The sequence below is a fragment of the Caloenas nicobarica genome, chromosome 6 (genome assembly GCF_036013445.1).
Source record: "Caloenas nicobarica isolate bCalNic1 chromosome 6, bCalNic1.hap1, whole genome shotgun sequence".
Taxonomy (NCBI): Eukaryota; Metazoa; Chordata; class Aves; order Columbiformes; family Columbidae; genus Caloenas; species Caloenas nicobarica.
The window spans coordinates 4,901,195-4,923,202 of record NC_088250.1 but is presented as its reverse complement, the minus strand read 5'-3'; the positions used below and the strand labels follow the sequence as shown (position 1 = coordinate 4,923,202).

The 22,008-nt window shown below is 39.7% G+C and overlaps 1 protein-coding gene across 5 annotated transcripts in view; it reads left to right on the top strand.

Moving 5' to 3' along the window:
- Window positions 1-22,008, top strand: part of INO80D (INO80 complex subunit D) — a 42,991-nt gene that overhangs the window by 7,827 nt on the left and 13,156 nt on the right. For all 5 annotated transcript variants that reach the window (XM_065637295.1, XM_065637297.1, XM_065637296.1 and 2 more), the window contains 9 exons: window positions 1,134-1,229; window positions 1,337-1,583; window positions 6,883-7,634; window positions 10,607-10,715; window positions 14,869-15,093; window positions 17,033-17,142; window positions 18,984-19,117; window positions 20,562-20,779; window positions 21,175-21,332. In XM_065637295.1, the coding sequence (XP_065493367.1) occupies window positions 1,366-1,583; window positions 6,883-7,634; window positions 10,607-10,715; window positions 14,869-15,093; window positions 17,033-17,142; window positions 18,984-19,117; window positions 20,562-20,779; window positions 21,175-21,332 (1,924 nt within the window). In that variant the 5' untranslated portion in view covers window positions 1,134-1,229; window positions 1,337-1,365. The remainder of the gene's footprint in view (window positions 1-1,133; window positions 1,230-1,336; window positions 1,584-6,882; window positions 7,635-10,606; window positions 10,716-14,868; window positions 15,094-17,032; window positions 17,143-18,983; window positions 19,118-20,561; window positions 20,780-21,174; window positions 21,333-22,008) is intronic.

The following is a 22,008-nucleotide window of genomic DNA, read 5'->3' as shown; positions in this document are numbered from 1 at the left end:
TTCCTGCAAAGTCTGTGCAGGCTCCTTCCTTGCAATCGTGTTAATTGGAGTGGTAACCTGTACACCTGTCACATGCCTCTAATTTATTACGTATTTCCTGAATATCACCTCTATGTACGTTGCTTTGCTTGGTATATAACACATATGAAACTGAACGGAGCGCGGAATATAACGTGTTCAAAAGAATTTATTCCAGTGCTTCAGGATGGCCTTTCTGAATAAAAGCTGCCTTTTACAGTCTAAGCTGGGTGTAGCAAAGTAGCTGCAGAATACATGTACTGTTAATTTTATTTGAAGCTGCTTTGGGGGTGGAGGATTTGGTTGGTTTGTTTGTGTTAAAGATGATTGCCAAAGACTCCATAGTGTTAGGAAATGAAAAAGTACCTTATGATTGCATGGATTTGTTATTTTGTTGCACTGTAGGAGTCTATTTTAGGGGGCGGAAAAAAAAAAACCCCGAGCCTCTTGCTGAAATGACATTTCAGCCCTCCTGGCATTGATGGGAATACTGCCTCTGACATTATTAATGCCTGCATTTACCTAAAATAAGTACAATAAGGTAGGAAAAGCTCTGAAGAACCATGATGACCTCAAGAAGGGCTGTATATTGATGCTTGCAGAAGCTGTGGGCAGCTACAAGATCTGAAGACTGTTCGTCAGGTGTGGTAAAGCTTTTTTGAAAAAGCTTTCTTGCACTGCCTGATGAACTTAAAATTTTGCAGAGCAAGGACAGTCGCCAGCGTTTTTGTAAGCAAGGATACTTGAAGTAAAACCTCTGCAACCAAGTGGGTTAATCATCATTCAACTTGATTCTTGAAAGCAAGTTATGTAATCTGACACTTAACCTTTTTCAACCCGTAGCTCCTAATCGCTTTCTGGTAGATCAGTGGGGTTTTGTTCAACAGGTTTAAGTGTGGTGGCAGTAGAATTCTTTTTTTTCTCCCCAATAATTTCCTTGCAGTGTTTCCAAAGATCCATGACTACTGATGGAAAACTACATATCGCGCTAGTGGATCTGGCTTATTGGATGCGAGCTGAACTACAGGTTTCGTGGCTACATCTGGCTGTCTACTTATTAAGCAGTAGTAGTATCTATTTTATTCTGACTTTGACCTTTTTGATATTTTCCTTAGACAATCTGCTTCATCTTGATTCGTCATCATTCCAGGATAGTGGTGTCCTTGGGGCTCTCTCTTAACATTGATATGGTCCAGAAGATTTAAAATCAGGTATTGTTTTGGGTCCCTCTTTCCTGCCAACATGAAACACGCAACCTACAACTGAATCAATTTTTTTTTTCCTTATGTGATTTACCTTAATATTTTGGTTCTTTCAGCTGATGTTCACAAGGAATAGAGTCACGTGATGTATGAAGGCAAACACATACACTTCTCTGAGGTTGACAATAAGCCCTTGTGCTCATATAGCCCCAAACTGTGCAAGCAGAGGCGACTTAACGGCTACGCCTTCTGTATCAGACACGTTCTGGAGGACAAGACCGCCCCCTTCAAGCAATGTGAATATGTGGCCAAGTATAACAGCCAACGCTGCACCAACCCCATCCCCAAATCTGAGGACCGTAGGTGAGTTGTGGTTATTTGTCTAAGTGGGAAGTGTCTGGGGTACAGGCATGAGTTTTCTTTTAAGATGCTACCTGGTTTCAGCGTGAGGGAGGAGCTGGCCTGAGTGGGTTGAATTCCAGGATGTTCCTTTGGGGGTTTTGTTTTAAGACCACTCATCTTCATTTTATTTTCTGTGGGAGTCAAGTACTCAGAAAGGGGGCAGTAACTTACTCCCAGGAGAGTTCATTGCTTTTCTCAAATTCACTATAAACTGTGGGTCCAACCTGCTGTTCCATACCTGCTGTTCTAATTAATTTGCTTTGTCACTTGCAGTATATGCTCTTAAAATGCCTGCTTGTTTGGCCAGCTGTGCCATAACACACTTCCATCCACTTTTTCCAGACAAACAGTTGCAAATGCATACTTTCTGGGCTTAGGGAGTGGTGACGCATGGGGACAAATCCAGAATTACAATTTAGTGGTTGTGATTTGGTACCGATCTGTAGTTTTGTATTACCAGAATAGAATATTACTTGAGAACAGATGAGCCAGCTGGGAAAGTGCTGTGCACTCCCTTTCTTCTTTGCTTCCCCAGTTCACCTCCCCTTCTCTGCCCAAATGAAGGTGCCGAGGTATTAAATGCCTTGCAAGAGATAGTGCTTGAATTTGTTGGAGAGCTGGGAATTCAAATCGGATTTCCTGAATTGCAGCCCATACTGTAACCACAAGGACATTCTTCCTTGCTTTTCAAGACCTGAACACCAGTCCCGTTGGTGTTGCTTGGGCTAAAATAGCAGAATTTGTCTGCAAGTTGTATGTTGCTTTAATTTTTCACAGCCATTGTTGCCGGTTTTGCTGGTAACACAGTATTTAATTAATGTGCGTGTTAATTATCTGAGGCTTGTTCTGTTGGAAGCGACTTTTTTTAACCTAAAATATAAACAAAATATGCCAAAAAAGAATCAAACCACTATTCACTGACCTTTCACATTATTAGCTGCTGTTCACTAACCTTTTGCATTATTAGCAGTGCTCCCACTGAGCCCTACATAGAACTTCTTCCTCAGCTTGCAGCTCCCTCTCTTGTTTGAAACAACAGTTGGACCATGCTCTAAATTAACTTGCACTTCACCTGCCATTTCAGTTGTGGAGACTGATGAAGTGAGGAAAAAAAACCACGAATGTTTGTCAAAAGCTGTAGGGCAAACGCTCAAATGGCATGAGATTAATAACTTCAAGCTATAATTTGACAGTCGGTGACTGTTTCTTTGCTACTGTACAATTGAGGCTCTTTGGAAATAAGCTCGCAGAAATGATCATGGAAATTGTTAGTGCAAATGGTATGCTGTAATTTCAGATGCAAGAGCTGACTGAGCCAGAGTTGCTGTTTACCAGAGGTCAGACTTAAAAACAATAGAAATAATAGTACTTAATGACACTTTTTAAAGTCTCGTATGTTCCCATGGAATTTGAGATTTTTCTTTACACCTTGAATTAAGTTCACACTTGTTCTTTTTGATTTTTCTCAAGTTAAAGTGAAGTGTGGTCATGACATCTGGTGTATGTTATATTAGAATAATTCAATTGCATGGTGAGTGTCACATTACAGTACTTGAAGAGGACAGCAGGTGTCTGAAGGAGAAAATAAACTTTTAATTTCAAATGAGAAGATGTGATAGTTTGAAAGAATATTTTGAAAGACTGCTTCTCAGGGCAGAGTTTAATTTTAACAATAAAATTTAATGAATGCTAGTGATGAGACTGTGCCTGCTCCAAACTTTTTTTTTGGCAGGAAAACCTGTATCTGTTTCTTAGGAGACTTTTTTCACACTCCATTCGATATAAAGATGTTTGCTATGTTTGAGTCCTTAACTTGTACACAGAAAATTAAAAGCCACAAAATTACTGTCAGATGGTCATTTTGTCACAGTTTTCGACATGTAACTGTACATGATCAGAAGCAGGCTGTATGATGCTCTGACAGCTGTCTTCTTATATGCTTTTAAAGATAAAATGTCTTAACAAGTCGCATGCATTATACGCCAAAAGCTTCATAGTCTGTCCACAGATAATTAAAAAAAATTATCACTTGACCTTAGACAAATGAGATGCTACCAGCCACAAAGATGTTTAATATGCTGCCATATTATGAGATTTCTTATTAACCATTAGCGTTCTACTACAAATTAAACCTATGCATGACTTCATTGCCTAATTTGAAGTGTAGTTTCTCTATTCACTGTCTTGTTTTTTTAAAGAACATACACGGGATGATACAGACATGGATTCTGTGTCTGTGTTTCCTCTGAATACATCTCCTAATTCTTATCCAAATACACACATGGATAATGAAGTTCAGCTTAACTTTTAAATATAGGGCTATTACAGTTTAGCTGGGTTAAATACCATTTGCTCTCTAACTCTCCTCTTTCAAGAGAATCCTTAAATATTTTGTTAATGTGCAAGATGCTCTCCAGTTTATTTGGATCTTCCTTTAAATAAGTGGCAGAACTTGATACCAGTCAGGGATGTGTTGAGAAGCAGAACACAGTAGTAAGTGGAAAACTTCACTGTCTGGATTCTTACCCTTCCAGTCATCTGGGAAAGTGTCTGTCTGAAGCCATCAGAGCCCGTCACCTTCTGTGTGCCTCACGTTACGATAGTTTTAGTGGATATCAACCCTCCGCTCTTACCTTATGTGCTGACTGCATTCGACCTCACTTGCATGGCACTGAGTAAGGAAGGGGGGGGAACTGTATTAGATACTCAGTGTGAGAATTAGATACTCGGCTGAGAATAACTCACAGGCACGTTATAGAAATGACAAATTGCACCACTAAGACAGGGCCATCAGAATTGGCTCTTGTAGGGTCAGCTTGACCTTAACGGGGTGAGAACCTTGTGAAAGGAACTGTGTTCCTTGCAGGTGCTATTCCAGTCTTCCCAGCAATCTGTCTCCATGGAGCATGAACTACTAATGCCTTCCCTGGGCTTACGCCTCATGCAAAGAGTTTACTGCCTTAACTCAGCTCGTTCTAGACTGGTTCCAGCAGAGTCAGCTAATGTCTGCACCAGGCTCTGCACATTGCGGAAAGTTGGAGCCAGTTTGGGTCAGGACCAACTAAAACACCATTCTATGGGTTTGTGTCTAGAGGTGGTGTCTGCTTTAAGATATCATTGGCTTTCCATGATGCAGTAGAGTCAGTTGTAAGAGCCAAAACTTTATTCTCTGCCATATAAAAAATGATGCTGTTAGGGTTAAATGAACGAGCAAAACCCTTAGTAGCCTAAAACTCAGAGGATGTTAGCAAGCTAATTACCTTTTAATAGGTTTATTCACATTTTCTATGTTTTGCTTTCTCTTTGGTTTTCACAAAGAAAACAGCCTGGCCAGTTTTACCTCCCTGCTCCTGCATAAGCACAAGGTGGCAATATTTAAATTCTGAACAATGTAAAGGCAGTATTCACATTGAGCAAACTCCTCTTTTTATTGGAATAAGAGGGGAAAAAATTCCATTGAATTCATCTTGTCTGTTTATTGTTTTTTCTTCTGTCATACTGAAAGTGCTGTTCTAACTGATCTCCTCAGTCTTGTTCAAACAATGTATTTTAGAAGTGCTTAATTTTAATTATGGGAATAGTGCTGTTGACTTTAAAGGAAGCTTTATTGAACCCTCATTATGGAGGCCTCGTTATATAATTTCATTTTTAGAAGTGCATCTCTCAGTATGAATTTACAATATCACAGTGTATTGTAATAAGGACTCCACACGTTGCTGGCTTCCAGCTTGCCTCATTTAGATTCGTTTATTACTTACAACTTAATGTAACAAACAAATTATTTAGACAATAATAAGTAGCAGTATTTTTCAGCCTTTTCTGACTTGTGAATCCTTATGGGTGTGGATCCCTCGAGAAACTACATGTATGGAAGTTGTTAAGGAGCACATATGAATTTGCTTTTTCTTTTTTACCTTTTAGGGCCCCTGTAGAAGCAGTTCACACATTGCTTCTTCAGGGGTGGAACAGCAAGTGGAAAATCACTTAAACTGAAGTGTTAAACCTTTTGAGGGGGTTTATTTTGGGCTTTTCTGTTATCTTTGCTCCATGAAGACCAGGAATAATTTCATTTTAACCTATTTGTTGAACAAAGCTTACTTTTCTGAGATTCATACTGTTGAGGTTTTATACCTTCATGGTATATTTCCATATCTTGTCCTTATTCGTGTCCATAAATACCTTCATGGTTATGTCCTTAGCTTGTTCATTAACACCTCGATGTAGACACTGCTTTTTCCTCGCCTTTGTTTTCATCTATGAGCTGCAGGTTATAGATGGGATGCTGAAAGGGCAGAAGTCTGGTTGCTGGTGGCATTTTACAGGGGCAGAAGGGCCTGTCGATGTGAAACAGGCAAAGAATCAGATCATGATTCCTACATTTCTATCACCTGCTTGTTTTAATCAGACAAAAATTAATTGTTTACTTCTTAGTATGTTATCTGTGGCTATGATTTGTAACTCTTCTTTTATTTTTAATGACCAACTTTCAAAGACTTTCTCCCCCTTCCCTTTTTTTTAATAACATGACTTTCAAAGCTGTTTTATATTTGAAGAGCTTAAAATCAATGTTTGTGGATTGTATGTATGATTCCTGGCATTATGGTAACATTTTGTATCAGCAGAGAATTTCTTTTAAACTAGATTTTTGTTTGAAAAACACACAGCTAATCCTCTGGCTACAAAATTCATCATGTTAAACTACTAAAACAGAACTTAAATATTTATGCTACTTGTTCATTAAGTGCAAACAGTGACCCTTCTCAGCAGGTATCTCTAGTGAGATTGTCCATATAAGAAACTGCTCCCCACTACAGTGGAATTCATAATAACATTTTTATCAGCACACACATTATTAACTACTTCCAATGAAAGAACAGCCAAATGAAGGGAAGCAGCTTTCAGTGTACTTTTTCTTAGGAGCTTTTGAAACGATCAGAGTTAATGGCTTGAGTTCTTACAGTTTTGTGTGTCAGACAGTCCATTGGAGTAAATATTTTGAATGGTTGTGTGTGAATCTCCTGTGAATAATGAGTGAAGACTTTTGAGACTGCAGATTGTCACTTGTATAAGTTTTTGTTTTCTGTTACAGGTTGGGAACACCACAAGTGTCTGTTGTGTACACTTCTTATAAAACCTGTTGTGTTTTGATCTAAATTCACGAGATGGGTGTGCCTGTGGGTTTCCCTTTAGTGATGTCTGTTTTCTTCAGATTTTTCTTAAAAGAGCTGAGTTAATAACTGACTGTTTTTACGTTTCAAAGGTACTGCAACAGCCACCTGCAGGTACTTGGCTTTATACCGAAAAAGGAGAGGAAGAAAAAGAATGATCCCATAGAGGAGGTAAAGGTCAGGCATCAGATGGATGCTATGGCCTTCAGTCTGACAGTGCCCACCCTGGCCTTGAAGATGCCCAATGGACTGGATGGGATGTCCCTGTCCCCTCCAGGGGCTCGGCTTCCTCTCCAGTACCTGGAGGCAGAATTAGAAGACCCCTTTGCTTTCAACGAGGAGGATGATGACCTGAAGAAAGGGGCAACAGTGAGGAAAAAGTTGCAGAGCAAGTTGGCTCAAAACCGGCAGCGCCAGAGAGAGACAGAGATTTTAAAAGTTCGCCAAGAGCACTTTAGCCCCCTTCCTGCACCTTTGCAGCAGCAGCAGCCTCTGCAGCAGCAGCACTCCCATCTGCCACCTTCATCAGCTTTGTTAAAGCCGACGGGGCTACCGCAGGGTGTAGTCTGCAAGTCACCTCAACCTCCGAACACCAGCCTACCAATGCAGGGAGTGGCACCCACCACACACACTATAGCACAAGCCCGGCAGTTGTCTAACAAGAGACCTCTGCCTCTCCTACCACCCGCTAGGGCTCCTGTCACGGACCCTCCAAGGACTGATCGGGTCCTCATGAAAGCCACAGCCTTCTCTCCGCACGCGTCCTGCGTGAGCCGGCTACAGAGACTGGTGAAACTGTGCACTCGAAAACAGCAGCTGGATGCTGACCTGTTTCCGCATTTAGGTGGGTAGATGGTCAGTGTGTTGCCTGCTTATTTTTTAACCTGAAACCAAAAGACAAAAGGGGAATGTCTTCCTAGCCCTGCCCTGCTAGGTGTGGTCCTTACAAAATAACCCTGAACTAGGTAATCTCTTGGTGTTTTCTTTAGCCCTGTTCTCTGTAAAGGGAATGCCTGGACCCATCGCATATGGTTTATGGCATTTTGGTTGTTTATTCTTCTTAATGTCCTGTTAACCATCTGAGAAGTCAAACTGAGGTGTAGAAAGCATTGCTTGGATGATACAGACATCCTACAGGTTTGCAACTTCAGTAGTAAAGGTGGTGCCAGCTGTTACCTACAGGAGAAGACAAGTTTAGATACAATGTTAAATATGTGACAAGTGCACGTTACAAAATGAGTGCAAGTAAAAGCTTGGAGATGTGGCCCATCATTCTCTGCAGATCCAAACTTCCAGTTGACTTGACTGGGAAGATGGGAGCACGACGAAATTTTTCTTGACTGGGCCTATTTATGTCCAGAATGTGGGTGAACAAAAGCAACAGGCTGCTGCAGGAGTGCAGCACCGTTACGGAAGGTAACTGGAGAGGTGGAGACTTGTCCGTGTACCAGTGCAGAAACAGTCTCCTCCTTCCTTATTATCTAGAAACTGTTATAATCAATTGCCACTTGCAAAAATGTAGGTAAGTACAAGCAGCTTGCTGCTATGGCAGTACTTCTCTATGAAGCTTTACCTGACCTTGTGGCTTGTTTGTCTGATTGTGAATACAGACCTAGGTGCCCTGGCTGTCCTTGTGATCTCCTTCACCCTCCAAAGTTACCTTACTTTTCTGCTTAGTTTTAGATCGTACTTTTCTAACAAGTAAAATACTGACAGGAAAAAGGGAAACAGGAGTCAGTGTGTGCTACTAGAGTAGGAATGCCATTTATGATCTTAAAAAAGTAACCCCTTCAAATATATCTGACGTTCTTCATATAACATCTTAATTGCAAACATCTGTAATTTTTGCGATTTCAATTAACCTTTTAAAATTTGCTATTAAGATCTGCCCTTTGGCTCTCATGGGATAGCTTGACTATTTATTCACAAGATATTAATAATTAGCATCCCATAGGATGTCTCCAAAGGATATTGATCTTCAGAAAACTGCTTTGATGGTCCTATATATAATGCAGGTCTTTTGAGGAATGGCAACTCCAGAGGCACTTGTGAGTGTCATAGACCCCAATAGCTTAGAAAGTGACCTGTGTTTTGAAAGACTGTAGAAAGATCACTTTGTGTTTAATGTTTGACATTCTCAAGGGGTGAAGAGAATACATTTTCATAAAAAAGAGGCATAGTGAAAAAAAAAATAGACCTGTAAATGTCCTGTTATGCAAATGCATAACTATGTGTATGCAATTAGGACATTTTATATTTAGCAAAGTAATGGAATTCACATATTAATTACGTGAGAGTGGAAAATCTATTTGTTATTTGTTCATACTATGCCTTTAATATTAAAGAGTAGTTATGCCAGTTCAGGGAACTTCAGGATTTCTGTTTTATGCTGGAGTAGCACTAGAAATGACTGCACAGAATCTTTCAAAAGATGCAGCCAGTTTTATGTGTACCTACATCAGAGCCATGTAATTGGATATTAATTTAACTGCAGTGTGAGTATAGCTGAGTCTGGATTAGATTTTGTTCCATCATTTCTGCAGTGCCCATTAGAAGCAAAACAGTGCAACCTCTGATTTTATTTTAAAACCTTGGGTAGATAATTTGTTACACTCTATCCATTGTGCGCATCTTTATCCAATAATTAAGGGGTTTTTGGTTCCTTTATGGCAGAGGCGAGAGTAAAAAAAAAAAAAAAAAAAACCCAAACAAAAAACCAAACAAAACACCACATTTAAATTGAAAGTATAATTCTGGCATTTTATCAAATGTCTTAAAACATCTTAATTTAGTTCAAATGCCCATCCGAAAAATAGGAGCAAGAATAAAATTTTCAGGATGCTGAAGTTCCTGAAAAAGAGGGTTTCTGAGATTTCTGGTTTGTGTTAGTGTTGCTTCTAAATGCTGAAGTTGCTCCTGATGATTGTATTCCAAGCATGTGTGTTTGTCTCTCAAAGCAGATGACCAAGTACTGATGCATTTCCCAAATTTGAAGCATCTGACTTCAGAATCATCTCAGATGCAGTAGTTTAGTTTATTTTTAGCAAAACTAAACTGCTCCTTAACTCTGTCCCAACTGCTGCTTTGTTTTTGAGGAGCATACAAGAAAGTGAAAAAGTAATAATGCAGCGACAGGATTTTATCCCACCTGGTGCAAGGAATTGGCAAGAGTTCCACTGGATGTAGAAAAAGCTGCAGAAGATGAAGCTCCAGATAAAATGTTTCACCTGAGAACTTACTGGACTCTGTTTCTGGCTGTCCAACGATTGTGTTTAGCTTGACTAACTGAGGCTGCCAGTGCATATAAGAAGTTGATCCTACTGTATCATCACTTATCGTTTTCCTCTTCTGCTGGTGTTTTGGCACAGAGCAGGGGTCAGAATATGAACAGACATGGAAGTGGCCTATTTAGATCACATAGTATTAAAAATTGCCAGGCAGTCAGTTCTTTGTGGCAGAGACTTCTCTCTTACCTTGTCTCTAAAGATTCTATGTGCTTGCTATGAAAACTTGTGATGTTTTTCTTTGTGTAAGAAAGCTGATGATTTTTCTTCCACTGCTTATGGATAAAGAAGCCAGTAAGGATTTTAAAAGGAAAACTCAAATTTGACAAAAATCAGTGCATGCTATTTGCACACTGTAATGGAGTTGTTACTGTAACTTTTCCTGCATAATTGAGAATATTATGTGTTTTAATCAAACATAATTATGCTTGTGACTCCACTACACACTCATCTTTTGTGCCATAGGTTGCTCAGAGACTTAGACAAGGTAGATAAACTTTTCACACACCTTTCATGTTTTCAATTCCCTTAGGGCTGGACTGGTCTGAAGACAGTGGAGAAGAGTGGGATGATTCAGAGCAAACCTCCCCTTACCAGGTTGCATGGTCTATCCGAGAAACCCTCGGCTACGAGAGACATGAGTGAGTATGATCCTTTATTATTCATGCTGGCCTCGATGAAATAAATCATGTAAATGTGAGCTTCACTTCAAGTGGAGTCGGTGGAACTGAAGCACTTGCTTTGCTTTGCTGAAACAAAGGATTGCTTGAGTTCATTTGTTTGGAAGATCTATGAACCACCTTGTCTTCTGTCTCAGTTTCCACCAAACTTAGAGGTCTTTGTGCAGTCTGTGATCAGGAGGATGCATCGCAAAGAATTCAAGCTTATTTGCCTAAATTTAATTGAGTTGAGTGGGATTTATTCATGAATTTGTGTGCCTTGCTGAATAGAGGCATTTCTTGAATTAGAACCAAAAGAAGGGAGTTGCTATTCGTTTCTTGTCTTTCCTACTATTTGTGAATAACTTCGTTAGTAAACGTACTCATTTTATGGTAATTGTGCAGGATGTTTTAATGTGTGGGGGTTTTTGTTGTTTTTTAAGGGCATGGCATTTCTTTTCATAATTGAGTGTTGAATAAACCTGTGTCAAATAGTTGGGAGCATTGAAAGGAAGTGATGTGATTCAAGGGATAAGCAGAGCAGGTATTAGGGGCTGGTACAGAAGGGCTTACAGTGTTCTCCATGAACTGCTATAGCAGGATATCATCATCTATAAATGTAAATTTTAAAGTGCAAAGTTAAAGCATCCCAAGCATAGTATTGTAACAAAACTGAAGCATGTTGGTAACAAAAGGAAATTGGGGTCTCAACGAAGTTTAATTGTACGTAGTTTCTGTAACTTGGTTCACTATGCAACTGGACTTGTTCACGCTACAACTCTCTCCCATTTGTTTAATTTTTCAATATCACAGAGTAATGATGATAAGGAAACATTATTTTGTCGTTACATGGAAATTCTAAAACTTACCAGAACTTGTTACCATCTCTAAAGATTGTCCACAAGGTGAACACCGAAGCTGTATCTGTCATCAGGACAGACACCAGGATACTAAATACTGGAAGCCTTCAGTGAATCAAAGTGTAGTAGAGCGTGTAGACTTTCTTTTTTAAAACAAAAGGTTTTTTCTGTTATGAATGACCCTTGTTTTTTAGGATATCAGCAGTCAGAGAAGGAAGAAGTTTTCACAAACAGTTAAACAGTTAACTTAAAAGGCAACTTTTAAATAAGCTGTTTTGGGAAAACATGAACAGGCTTTCAGACTTTTAAATCATACATAATTTTCAAAGCAGATATATCTATTAAATAACTTCCCTTACATTCTTCTCTCTTTGACATTTGATCTAGTTCTTCCATAGATCCCTGTTTATTGTCAACTTATAAAGGTCATCTCTGTGTGTTTTGTCTTCTATTTGTCTTAACTTCCTATGGATTCTTCCTACTCTTTTCACATACTGAGAGAAAATAATACTTTGTCTTGACATTTTCTGTTCCATTCTAGCATTCTGTGCACGTCAATTAAACACTGTCTTAACTAATCATGATGGATACATTTTTTTATGGTACTGGCTGCTTTTGTACTTCCATCAGCCTGCCCAGTGTTAGCTCTTCAACAACTTTCCTAATTTTGTTTAGGGATAAACATTGATACATCCACTTAATGTCAGCCTTCTAAAACTTTAATTCCTATTCTGCAAACTTCTGTAGAGGTTTTTATTACCTGAAATGTTTCACTTTGACACTTGTGCAATGTGGTTTGCCCGCTGCTGAAGATGAATGAATTCAGACTATTTCTTGAGTGATTTGATTTGTCAAAATATCCAATGTGGCCGTGCAGACTGGTGGCTCCTGACGTAGCGAACCGCTTGTTACGCCTCTGAATTTTGGCGGCTAATTTTACCAGAAAACCAATGGAGATTGTTTCCTAAAACCTTTAGTTTCTAAAATAACATACCTAAACCTATGGGAATTTACTGACTGTTTTTCATCGTAAAATTAAAGCTATTTTTTCTCTGTTCATTTTTGTCTGAGTTTGCTGGTGTGTCTCGGGGTAGGGAGCACGTTCTCCTGGATGCTCACACAACCCTTTTGCTCCTCCTTTCCTGCTGTCTTTGTTTCCTTCGTGAGCGCTCAGCAATAATTCTCCTGATGTTTACACACCACGATTGTGAAGGGAAGGGTTGGGAAGCAGCATTTGAATTATCAGACGATTTGCATACACTTTTAATAAATAAAATGCCACGCTTTAAGTCGAACTTCAGAAGTTAAATATGCAGCTTAAGAGAATAAACGAAATAAAAATTAGTAAACTTGTTTACAAAAGGACAACAATAAAAGTACCTTTCAGTTTCAGCACTTGCCTAGCAAAAAAAAAAAAAAAAAGATGGTGGTGTTGTGATATTTTTAGGTTTCTTTGAACATATAAATTTGCTTTGGTTAATCTTATTGGCCTGGAAACAAAATCCTGAAAAAGCTTTCGGAAACTGTTTGCCTCAAAATAAGCCCTGGTGTGATTTCTTTCTACACCTTGTATATATGTCTTCATCTACTTTTTAAAAATGATCTCATAAAGTTCAGTTCACAGTATTTTAATATAGGATGGCTTTTTCCTGTCTGTTTCAATGGGAGAGAAGTGGAGTCTCAAGTACAGGGACATTTGCATTAAAAAAACACTCCATCCAAAAGAAACACTTTTTTTTCCCCTTAGAAATGCTCCTGTCTTTTCTTAAAGTTAATTAGTAGCCATATTTAAAATTAAATCAATATGTCTGCAATGTTGTTTAAAAATCTTGGGCCAGAGCAGTAATGAAATATCTAAGGCCTTAGACTTGCCTGTATCTAACTGATCCCATCTGCGTATTCCTATTTTCTATTAATACATTGGAAAAAGGAAAATTTATATTAGATAGCACACAAATTATTCTAAGCATTCTTTCGTAAGAGATTTTTAAGTGTATTTTATTTTCATATTCAGTGTGAAAATATTTTAAACATTACATATGATAAGTATTTTTAACAGGTTGTGTTTGCTGATAAGCAGAGATTAATTACTTGTAATTTATGCTTCTAAAAAATAATCTGTAATCTGTTTTAACAAACAAAGTGCACAGTATAGTTGACTTTACATAAAACTTCATAAAAATGTGCATTTGTGTCAAGGCAGCATTTGTTTCTGTGAAGTTTCTGTGGGCAGCCTTAGTGGAGGTGGATGCAGTCTCTTAAATTTAGCCTGCGTGTGAATGGAACAAGGTTTTCCAGAAAGAAAAGTAGTTTTTAGTCATATTGCCTTTCAGGACAGCTATTCTGCCTGCATTTCTGGATCGTACTTTATTTAGTAAACATCGTGGCTGGTATTTTGCATTTCTTGTGTCATCAGCTGCTTGTGGTCAGCTTTGTATCCCAGTGATTATTTTAATATGTTTCATAATTTTCACTTCATTTGACTGAATGTGTTGACATGGTTTGATGGTGTTGTCAACATCTGCCCAGACATTCCAAAAGCCAAGATAAATAGGAAAAGGCTTTCTTAAGCAAACAAGGAATTGGATTGGTCCTTCATCTGGTCATTGCTTAGCCCTGGTCCGATTTTTTCCTTCGGTATCTTTGGAGTTAAATATGAATATCTTCTCCGTGGTTGTACTGTAACTCAACTTTAACTTGGCAGCCAGGGGAAAGAAGTATCAGCTGCTGGCTGTATGTGTATTTTGGTTTAGGAAGGAAAACACCACCTGGCAAAGTAAGAGGAATTGGGAAAGGTCAGCGGTTTTGGTACTTGTTAGAATTTGACCGTCTTCTCCAGCGTGACCTTTCTGCAATAAATTTCCACTACATAGTTCCCCACCCTGGTCCTCTCCATTAATTGCACTTTGATTTAAGAGTTTGTCTCATTTGCTGAGACATTTACAGTAAATAAAGGTTAACAGTATAGATTTTTTTTTGAACAGCAGGCTCCAGACATTTAAATGTGTCAGACTTCATGATAAATTGATGTAATCTCTAATAATGACATACTAAGAAGGGTAGGTACCTTTAGAATTCAAAAGGGATCGTGCTTTTACCATTTCTTAAGCATCCCGACCTGATTTCAGCCTTTGGATATTTGTGGGGCTAGAAGACAGATGCCAACTTAACAATTCTATTAAAATGACAAATTAGTTTCCTTGGGGGGGAAAAAAAAAAAAAAGAAAAAAATGAAAACTTAACGCCCATTTGTTTTTTTATTTTCCCTCCTTCAGGTCCGACGATGACAATGCAGATGACAGGAGTTCCAGGGTGACCAGACTTTGCACTTACTTTCAGCAGAAATACAAGCACCTGTGCCGCCTGGAGCGGGCAGAATCTCGTCAGAAGAAATGCCGGCACACGCTCCGGAAAGCCTTGCTGCAGGCGGCCAGCAGAGAGCCGGAGCGCGCTGGGCAACTGATCCAAGAGCTGCGAAGAGCCACGTGTGCTCGGACCAGGTTAGACCTTCCCCGGGGACTCGGGGTCTGGGCAGGGTGAGGTGGGCAGAGCATCCAGCTGCTGAAAGGCTGGACTGTGGTAGGCGTGCACAAGGCAGAAAAACTGTGACATATAAATCTCTGTCAGTGGAGTAAAACAAACAGTGTTTTCCATGAGGACAAGCATTCTGCAGCTTTTTTGTTTTAAAACGTGGATTGTTTGTTCAGCAGTATCTGGGCCTGATTTCTCAAGTGTCACAAAATAAGTTAGTGGTCTCCTAAAATTTATCCTAACTAACCAACCTATACGTATTGGCTGCCTTAAAACATTTTGTACTTTACAAAACCCAGTTCTTTACAAGGTGTGCAGTCTGGTCTGCACTTCACTGTTTTGATTCAGATTTCATTTTTCAGATAGCTTTTTTTGAAAAGTCTGTGCCTCCTTTTAGTTCTTTTCCCAGCAAATCAAACTTAAGCTCATGCTTTTTGTTAGATTTAACTCAATCTAACATTAAATGAAACTTGGCAACAAAATAAATATCTTCTAACAACTCTGAAGGTTACCTTCTGTGGGAATTCTTTCTAGCTAATGTCAACATCCCTCCAGCTCTCAGCATACCGAGAGATGGTTGATTCATATTTGTGCAGAAACAGAATAAGTCTGAACCCTGGCATTACGTCTGGGGTGCCAGCAGCATCCTTTACCTGTTGTGGTTTTGTTTTACAGGATGTGTGACTGTGGGGATTAGGGGGGGTTAACATGAGAGGCAAGCTGGAGAGGGTACTGAGAGTATATTGTGGTTATGGGATGATTTTATTACTGGACAGTGGGCTGTGGTTCACAACAGTTGGAAGGTTTATTGCTGGGAGGGCAGAGTGATCACAGAATGTGATGCTAAAGAGCTGCTCAAAGGTGTAATGTAGAGGTACATTACTAGTTTACGATGTTGTGTAAATGTCTCCAAACTTAAACTGCAGCAAAATCTTTCCAGAACTGACAAGCTCTTGCTGTTTTGTGGGGTTTTTCCCCATTGTTTTTACCTTTTATTACACAAAACCGATTATATTGTTTTGGGTTGACTGGCAAAGCCAGGTGTGCCTGCCATCACTGCTTTGGTTGATTTAAGTAACCACAGAGTCTTTTCGGTTACAAAACTTTTCACAGGAGTAATATTGCTAACTAAAACTTTGCTCAGTCAAAATGCAGCCGATGACAGAAATGGCTGAAGGAAAGCAGTCAGGCTACAGACAGCTTTTTGTCAACCTACAAAACAACGTGTACAGAGGTGAAATTCAGCCCTGGAATCGCCAGCTTAGTCTGCATTAAGGTGACAAATGCCTGGAGAGCAGGCGAACACCAAGCGAGCTGTGTAACGCTTGCAGTACTCATCCACACCGCTGTCTGCCCTGGGCACCTGCTGGTGAATTGGGCTGTAGGACGTTGGAGAGGAGCTTTTACCCATGTTGAGCACGCTCAGGCTCTGCCACTCCAGAGCTCAGTCTAAGTTTGAGCACATGCTTGCATGTAAGCTCTGGGGATGCTCGGCATGTTTGGATTTATGAACAGGCTTGGAAGTGCACTTGACTGGCCATGGAGGCATACCCAGTACATAGTATTCTAAAAATTGACCTAATTTTAAGGGTCACTTGCGTTGACACTCACCTACTGCTGTCCTTGGCTCTGTTGCAAGGTGGTATAACATGGTAGTAGCACACAGCACCTATCATTACAATGAAGGCCCTGTGAAATAAGCAATAATCATGTAACCGTGGCCACACCTTCACCTGCCATTGACATCTATTCTGTATCCTGTGTAGAGTGCACCCATCTGGACCATGTCACATGCGTGTGTTACGATTTTTCATCCTACTATGCCACCTTCAGTGTGAGAGTTGTGCTAAGTAACCACCTGAGACTGAGTTTTTTTTGTCCCTAAACTCTTTTATGCTTTTTTTTCAGCACAAACCAAGCGAGGCAGAGAGATGCAGAACCAACGACCTGTAGTGGGACTTCGAAGGGAGAACAGTGCACTAACAAGGCCCTTCCATTCACCAGGCATTGTTTTCAGCGTATCCTCTTAACCCCGTCTGGGAATTGCATTTAGGCATGGAAGCTGTTCTGTTTTAGGGTTTTTTCTGTGCTCGTTTGGTAGATTTTTGCATAGACAAATACATTTTCACAAAGAAGTACTGATTTGTTAGCATATCATCAAGTACTTAGGCAGTGAAGGTAAGTAGTTTGCCACTGGTATCTGTTGTAGTCACATCATTTTACCTCGTAAGCTGTATTTAGTGGGTGCAGGAAGCATTACAAAAATCATCACCTTTCACGGATGACTTGGTACAAACCCTGTGGCTTTCAGCCTTATGACTTTCATATAGTTCTCGAAAGGTTCCAGTAGACTAACTACCTGTGAAGGGTTTATGGGAATAAGTTTCTACACATAGCATTAAAGCATGGCTTGCACTGACTAGAAAGATAGAAATCTGATACTTTGCATTGTTTAAAGAAGCAGAATAGGAGGAGTCACAGCATCCAAATTCTAGATGAGGAAGATTTCCCAGTGCGGGGGATTTTAAGCAAAGCCTAAAAAGGGTGTTAAGAGTCAATAAAAGGAGGGAGCACATTTGGTGTGAGGTTTGATTCTGAAGACTATAAACAGGCAGACTTCTGACCTGGAATACTTAAGAATTCTGCAGACTTTGTATTTTAGTTTTTAGCTGAAAAATTGTTGGTGCTTTTGTTGGAGTGACTCCTTTTTTTGGAGCTTTGGTTCTGGTATTTTAAATGGCCGGAGCTTGTCTGTTCCAGTAGCTATCAGACTGCAACACCTTTTCAATCGTTTTTGTTTGCAAATGCCTTGTTTTTCTTGGTTGATTTTTGCAGGCCTGTTAAAAGTAGTCTGCAGAGCAGTTCAGAACCTCTCTATGAGAGAGCACCGTGGTGTGCGGCTGTGTTTGGGATTTGTCTCATGATTCTGATTTTTTTTTTAATTTTTTTAAAGTTTAAGTGGTCGTGCTTGTTGGTGTGTGTAGAGCAGAGGAGTCAAGATTAGTGATTTTGCATTTGTGCTCATTTTTTCCATCTGCACTTTTCTTCTCAATGGAAATGAGCAGGGTCTTGGTGCTGACCCATCTGTCCAAGTTTGCCATCTGGACTGTTCTGCAGATTTTCCTTTTCCTTTGTCATTTCTTTTGTGTTTTAACATTTTCTGAACATACATAGTGATGCTGAAGTCTGAGGACTGTTCAAGATGGAAGGAGTGCTTCTAATGTTGTTTGAAAAAACACAATGAAGTATCTGTTTGATTTGCTCTGAGGCTGGAAACATTTTGGCTCCTGCAGGGGATTTTTCTGAAGGAAATCTCAGCAAGCTTACGTTTGGATTTACTTGACCTTTCTGTCTGATTGCACATCTTTTTTTCAGAGGAGCAGGAAGGATCTTGAAACTTCTTTGTCTGCACACTAAAGATAAATGCCAAGAATGTACCTTAAAAGATTGAATTAAGAAATACTCTTTCTTTAATGTTTCAGTATGGATTGTCATTAGTCTGTAAGGAAATAGTCCTGTTGACTACACTGTTCCAACTGCTACTATTGATCTATTGATTAGGACTCCAGGAAAAGGCTTCTTTTTGCTAGGAACTCATTAGTGAAATGGCTGGTTCCATAAAACTATCTCAATATATAATAAAATCATTAGAGATTCTGCATGAATGCAGTTTTTCACTTAAAAAGTTGGGTTTGAGCCTTACCTAGCTTTGAACTCGAATAACAAAGTTAAGGTACTCATTAAAAATAATATCTATGGACAGATAGAGTTAAAGGCTCTGATCTTCATCAAATTGATAAATCAAAGGGCGTTCCTCCATTGTTGCCTCGTGTGTTATTCCTGATGCAGAAACGCACAGATATCTTGTTGAACCGTTCTCAGCAGCTCTTCTCAAGTTGCACAGCCAAGTTTGCAGATGGTCAACAGTGCTCTGTGCCAGTTTTTGACATTACACATCAGACACCTCTGTGTGAAGAACATGCCAAAAAAATGGTAAGTACAAAGCCAAAACTAATTATTTGTGTGTTGGGATGATCAGGACTTTTATCCCCCATCTTTCTGTGAGCTCTTGCTTGACAAGTAGCAAGTTGAAGAGCTTAAGAGCTCATTTCCTTTTATTTTTCTCAAGTGGGTAAAACTTGCCAAACATCCCCAATTAATAGAAAGTATGTTGTGAAAATCTTTTTACATACTTCTGATGATATAATAAAGTGTACCTGAGAATTTCCTTCACTGGAAGAAATTTGATTCCCCTCTTGAATCAAGAAATGGAAAATCATTGTGAGACATCCTGTGGTCATTATATTTGGACTCACTCCTGGCCCTTGGATCTGAATATAGTATGAGTGTGGTATGGTAAGAACACTGCATCTCAAACAGTCTCAGCACATGGGGCCCAAATTATCTTCTAGAGGAAGTGTAGATAGCAGTTACAAGCATACAAGTAATGGTTTTGCTACTTTATTTACTTTTTGGTGACTGTTAGAATTTACCTTTAACCTTTGTCAGTGATCTGTGGATCCCAGAGAAAAAGCAATGGACTACTACAAGTTGAGAGAATGCAGAAATTAAGATGATATCCTCTGCTCTCTTTTTATACCTCCCATCTTCCAGAACAAAGGTTTTAGGATGATTCACAAACCCACTTTTGTCTTGCCCCACCTTCAAGGCATTAGGAGTAAACCAGCCCTTTTTATTTGTTCTGTTGCTGGGTTATTGTGGGGTTTTTTGTTATTGTTTTTGTCCAGCCTTTCCAATATTTGTGAATTGCAGAATTTTCTGGATTAAAATGTGAGGGTCTGCACTACACAGATTTGTATGGGATGTTCCCCCTCTCCTGGGCAATCTACAGTGTGCCTCTCAGGGTTTATATCTGTAGCACAGACAATCCTCTGCCATGCCCAGTATGATGTGAACTGAAAACTGATGATGGTTTGATTTATTTTTCAATCAGTCAGTGATTGCTGTTCAAAAGCAACGAGGCCTTAGTTGTTTACCCACATCCTTACCCTACTCCTACAGTGTTAATTCAGTTTCTTAAGTGATGTCCCTCTTTAACAGCAGTGGCACTTGAAGACGGTGGCTTCAGCTGCTGCACATGATCCCCATTATCACCACCTCACAACAGTGGTCTGTCTTTAATGCTTACAGGAATGCTGTCAAAGGTTACATTTTTGCGCTGATTTAGTTGGGGTTTGCTATGATGGTTTTTTAAGTGACACTGCATGATCTCCTATTCAGCATACTTGGTCTATGTGATTTTCGCCATTGGGATCAATGGGGAAGGAAACAGCTTAATTTTCATAACCTTGCCTGGGTGTAAGTTAGCAGTGTCTCTTGCATTACATGTGAGTGTCTGGAATGACCAGGGGAAAAAAATCAAGGAAAGTAGTACTTGTTCTTAACGTGCTCCATTGCTGTTGTTTTATTCCCAAAGGACAATTTCTTGAGAGGCGACAGCTCCCGTAAAGTTCAGCACCAGCAGCAGAGGAAACCCAGGAAAAAAACGAAGCCGCCTGCACTTACCAAAAAACACAAGAAGAAGAGAAGGCGAGGCCCACGCCGGCCCCAGAAACCCATTCCTCCTGCGGTGCCCCAGGGGAACCTCACCATGCCCACCAGTGTCTCACTGCCAGTAGAGATGCCCCACATACGGTCAGTGGTAGCCCTGCCCCAGTTTGCTCACTGCAAGCTCAGACCTTGTCAGTGAGCGCCATGTAAAGGTGTAATGTTGCTGTGCTGATCGGCATCTGGAGCAGGGCTAGAAATTGTGCCTGTTGAAAAAACCTTAGAGTGGGTTGTTTTAGCTTTGAGCAGTTCTTAAGTTTGACAGATAAAATGTCTTGCTCCTGAAGGTGCATCTTATGTATTTAATGAATAGATTAAGTGTAAGCTTCCTAAAAAACTTTCTGAAGGCATTTTTTTCCTAGATGATAGAGGGGGAAAAAAAAAGGTGTGGGGAGACACCCATTACATGTGGATATGCATTCATAGTTGTCATTTGAGGAGTCAGAGTTGAATGTTGTGGACTAACGGTACTTTCTGCCCAGGAGCCCCTCTACACCAGAGCTGAGTGCCGATGAGCTGCCTGATGATATCGCCAACGAAATCACAGACATTCCACATGACTTGGAATTGAATCAGGAGGACTTCTCTGATGTCCTGCCGCGGCTGCCTGATGACTTGCAAGATTTCGATTTCTTTGAAGGTACCGTTTTATTTTAGTTTATGCTAACACAAACATAGTCAGTGAACTGAAGAACTGAGTGTTTCTAAAATGCATTTTGAGGGATTGCTTCTTTTCCTACAGAGGTAATAAATTCTAGACAAGGGAGTTTGCATTTGCTTTATTGTTTGTTTATGAGCTCTGAAGTAAAACAGACTTTAAGTAGGCTGGTGTGTGTAGTTCTCCACTTGCTCTCATAGTTACTACTCTGAAAATCCTAATTGGTTTAGTATTTTAATAATTCATTTTACGTTTTTACTGCCTGTCAGTGTTGCAGTTTTGTCAAGAGTGTTCTCAGTAATGGCATCTTTCTGCCATCGAGTGGGGCTGGAATCACAGTCAATGTTGGCCTTTGATAAAAGAAGAGAGAATAAAATCTTTGAATACATATTTGAAACTAGCTTTTGATCAGAACCGTGCCTGAATTTCTGGATTCTAAAGTTCAATGCCTATCACAGATAACCCAACTCTGAGCTGTTCTAATTTCTATGTTATGTGATTTCTTTGGTCATTTTCTGATATGATATGACATTAGACTGTGTTAGAGTTGAAATTAACCTAAATTATACTGACTGTGTAAGCTTTAGGCTCAGGCTTTAATGAGGTAAGTAGAATGGAGTGTGTGGACTATTTGTGTTGTTGTAACATTGAAGAAAAT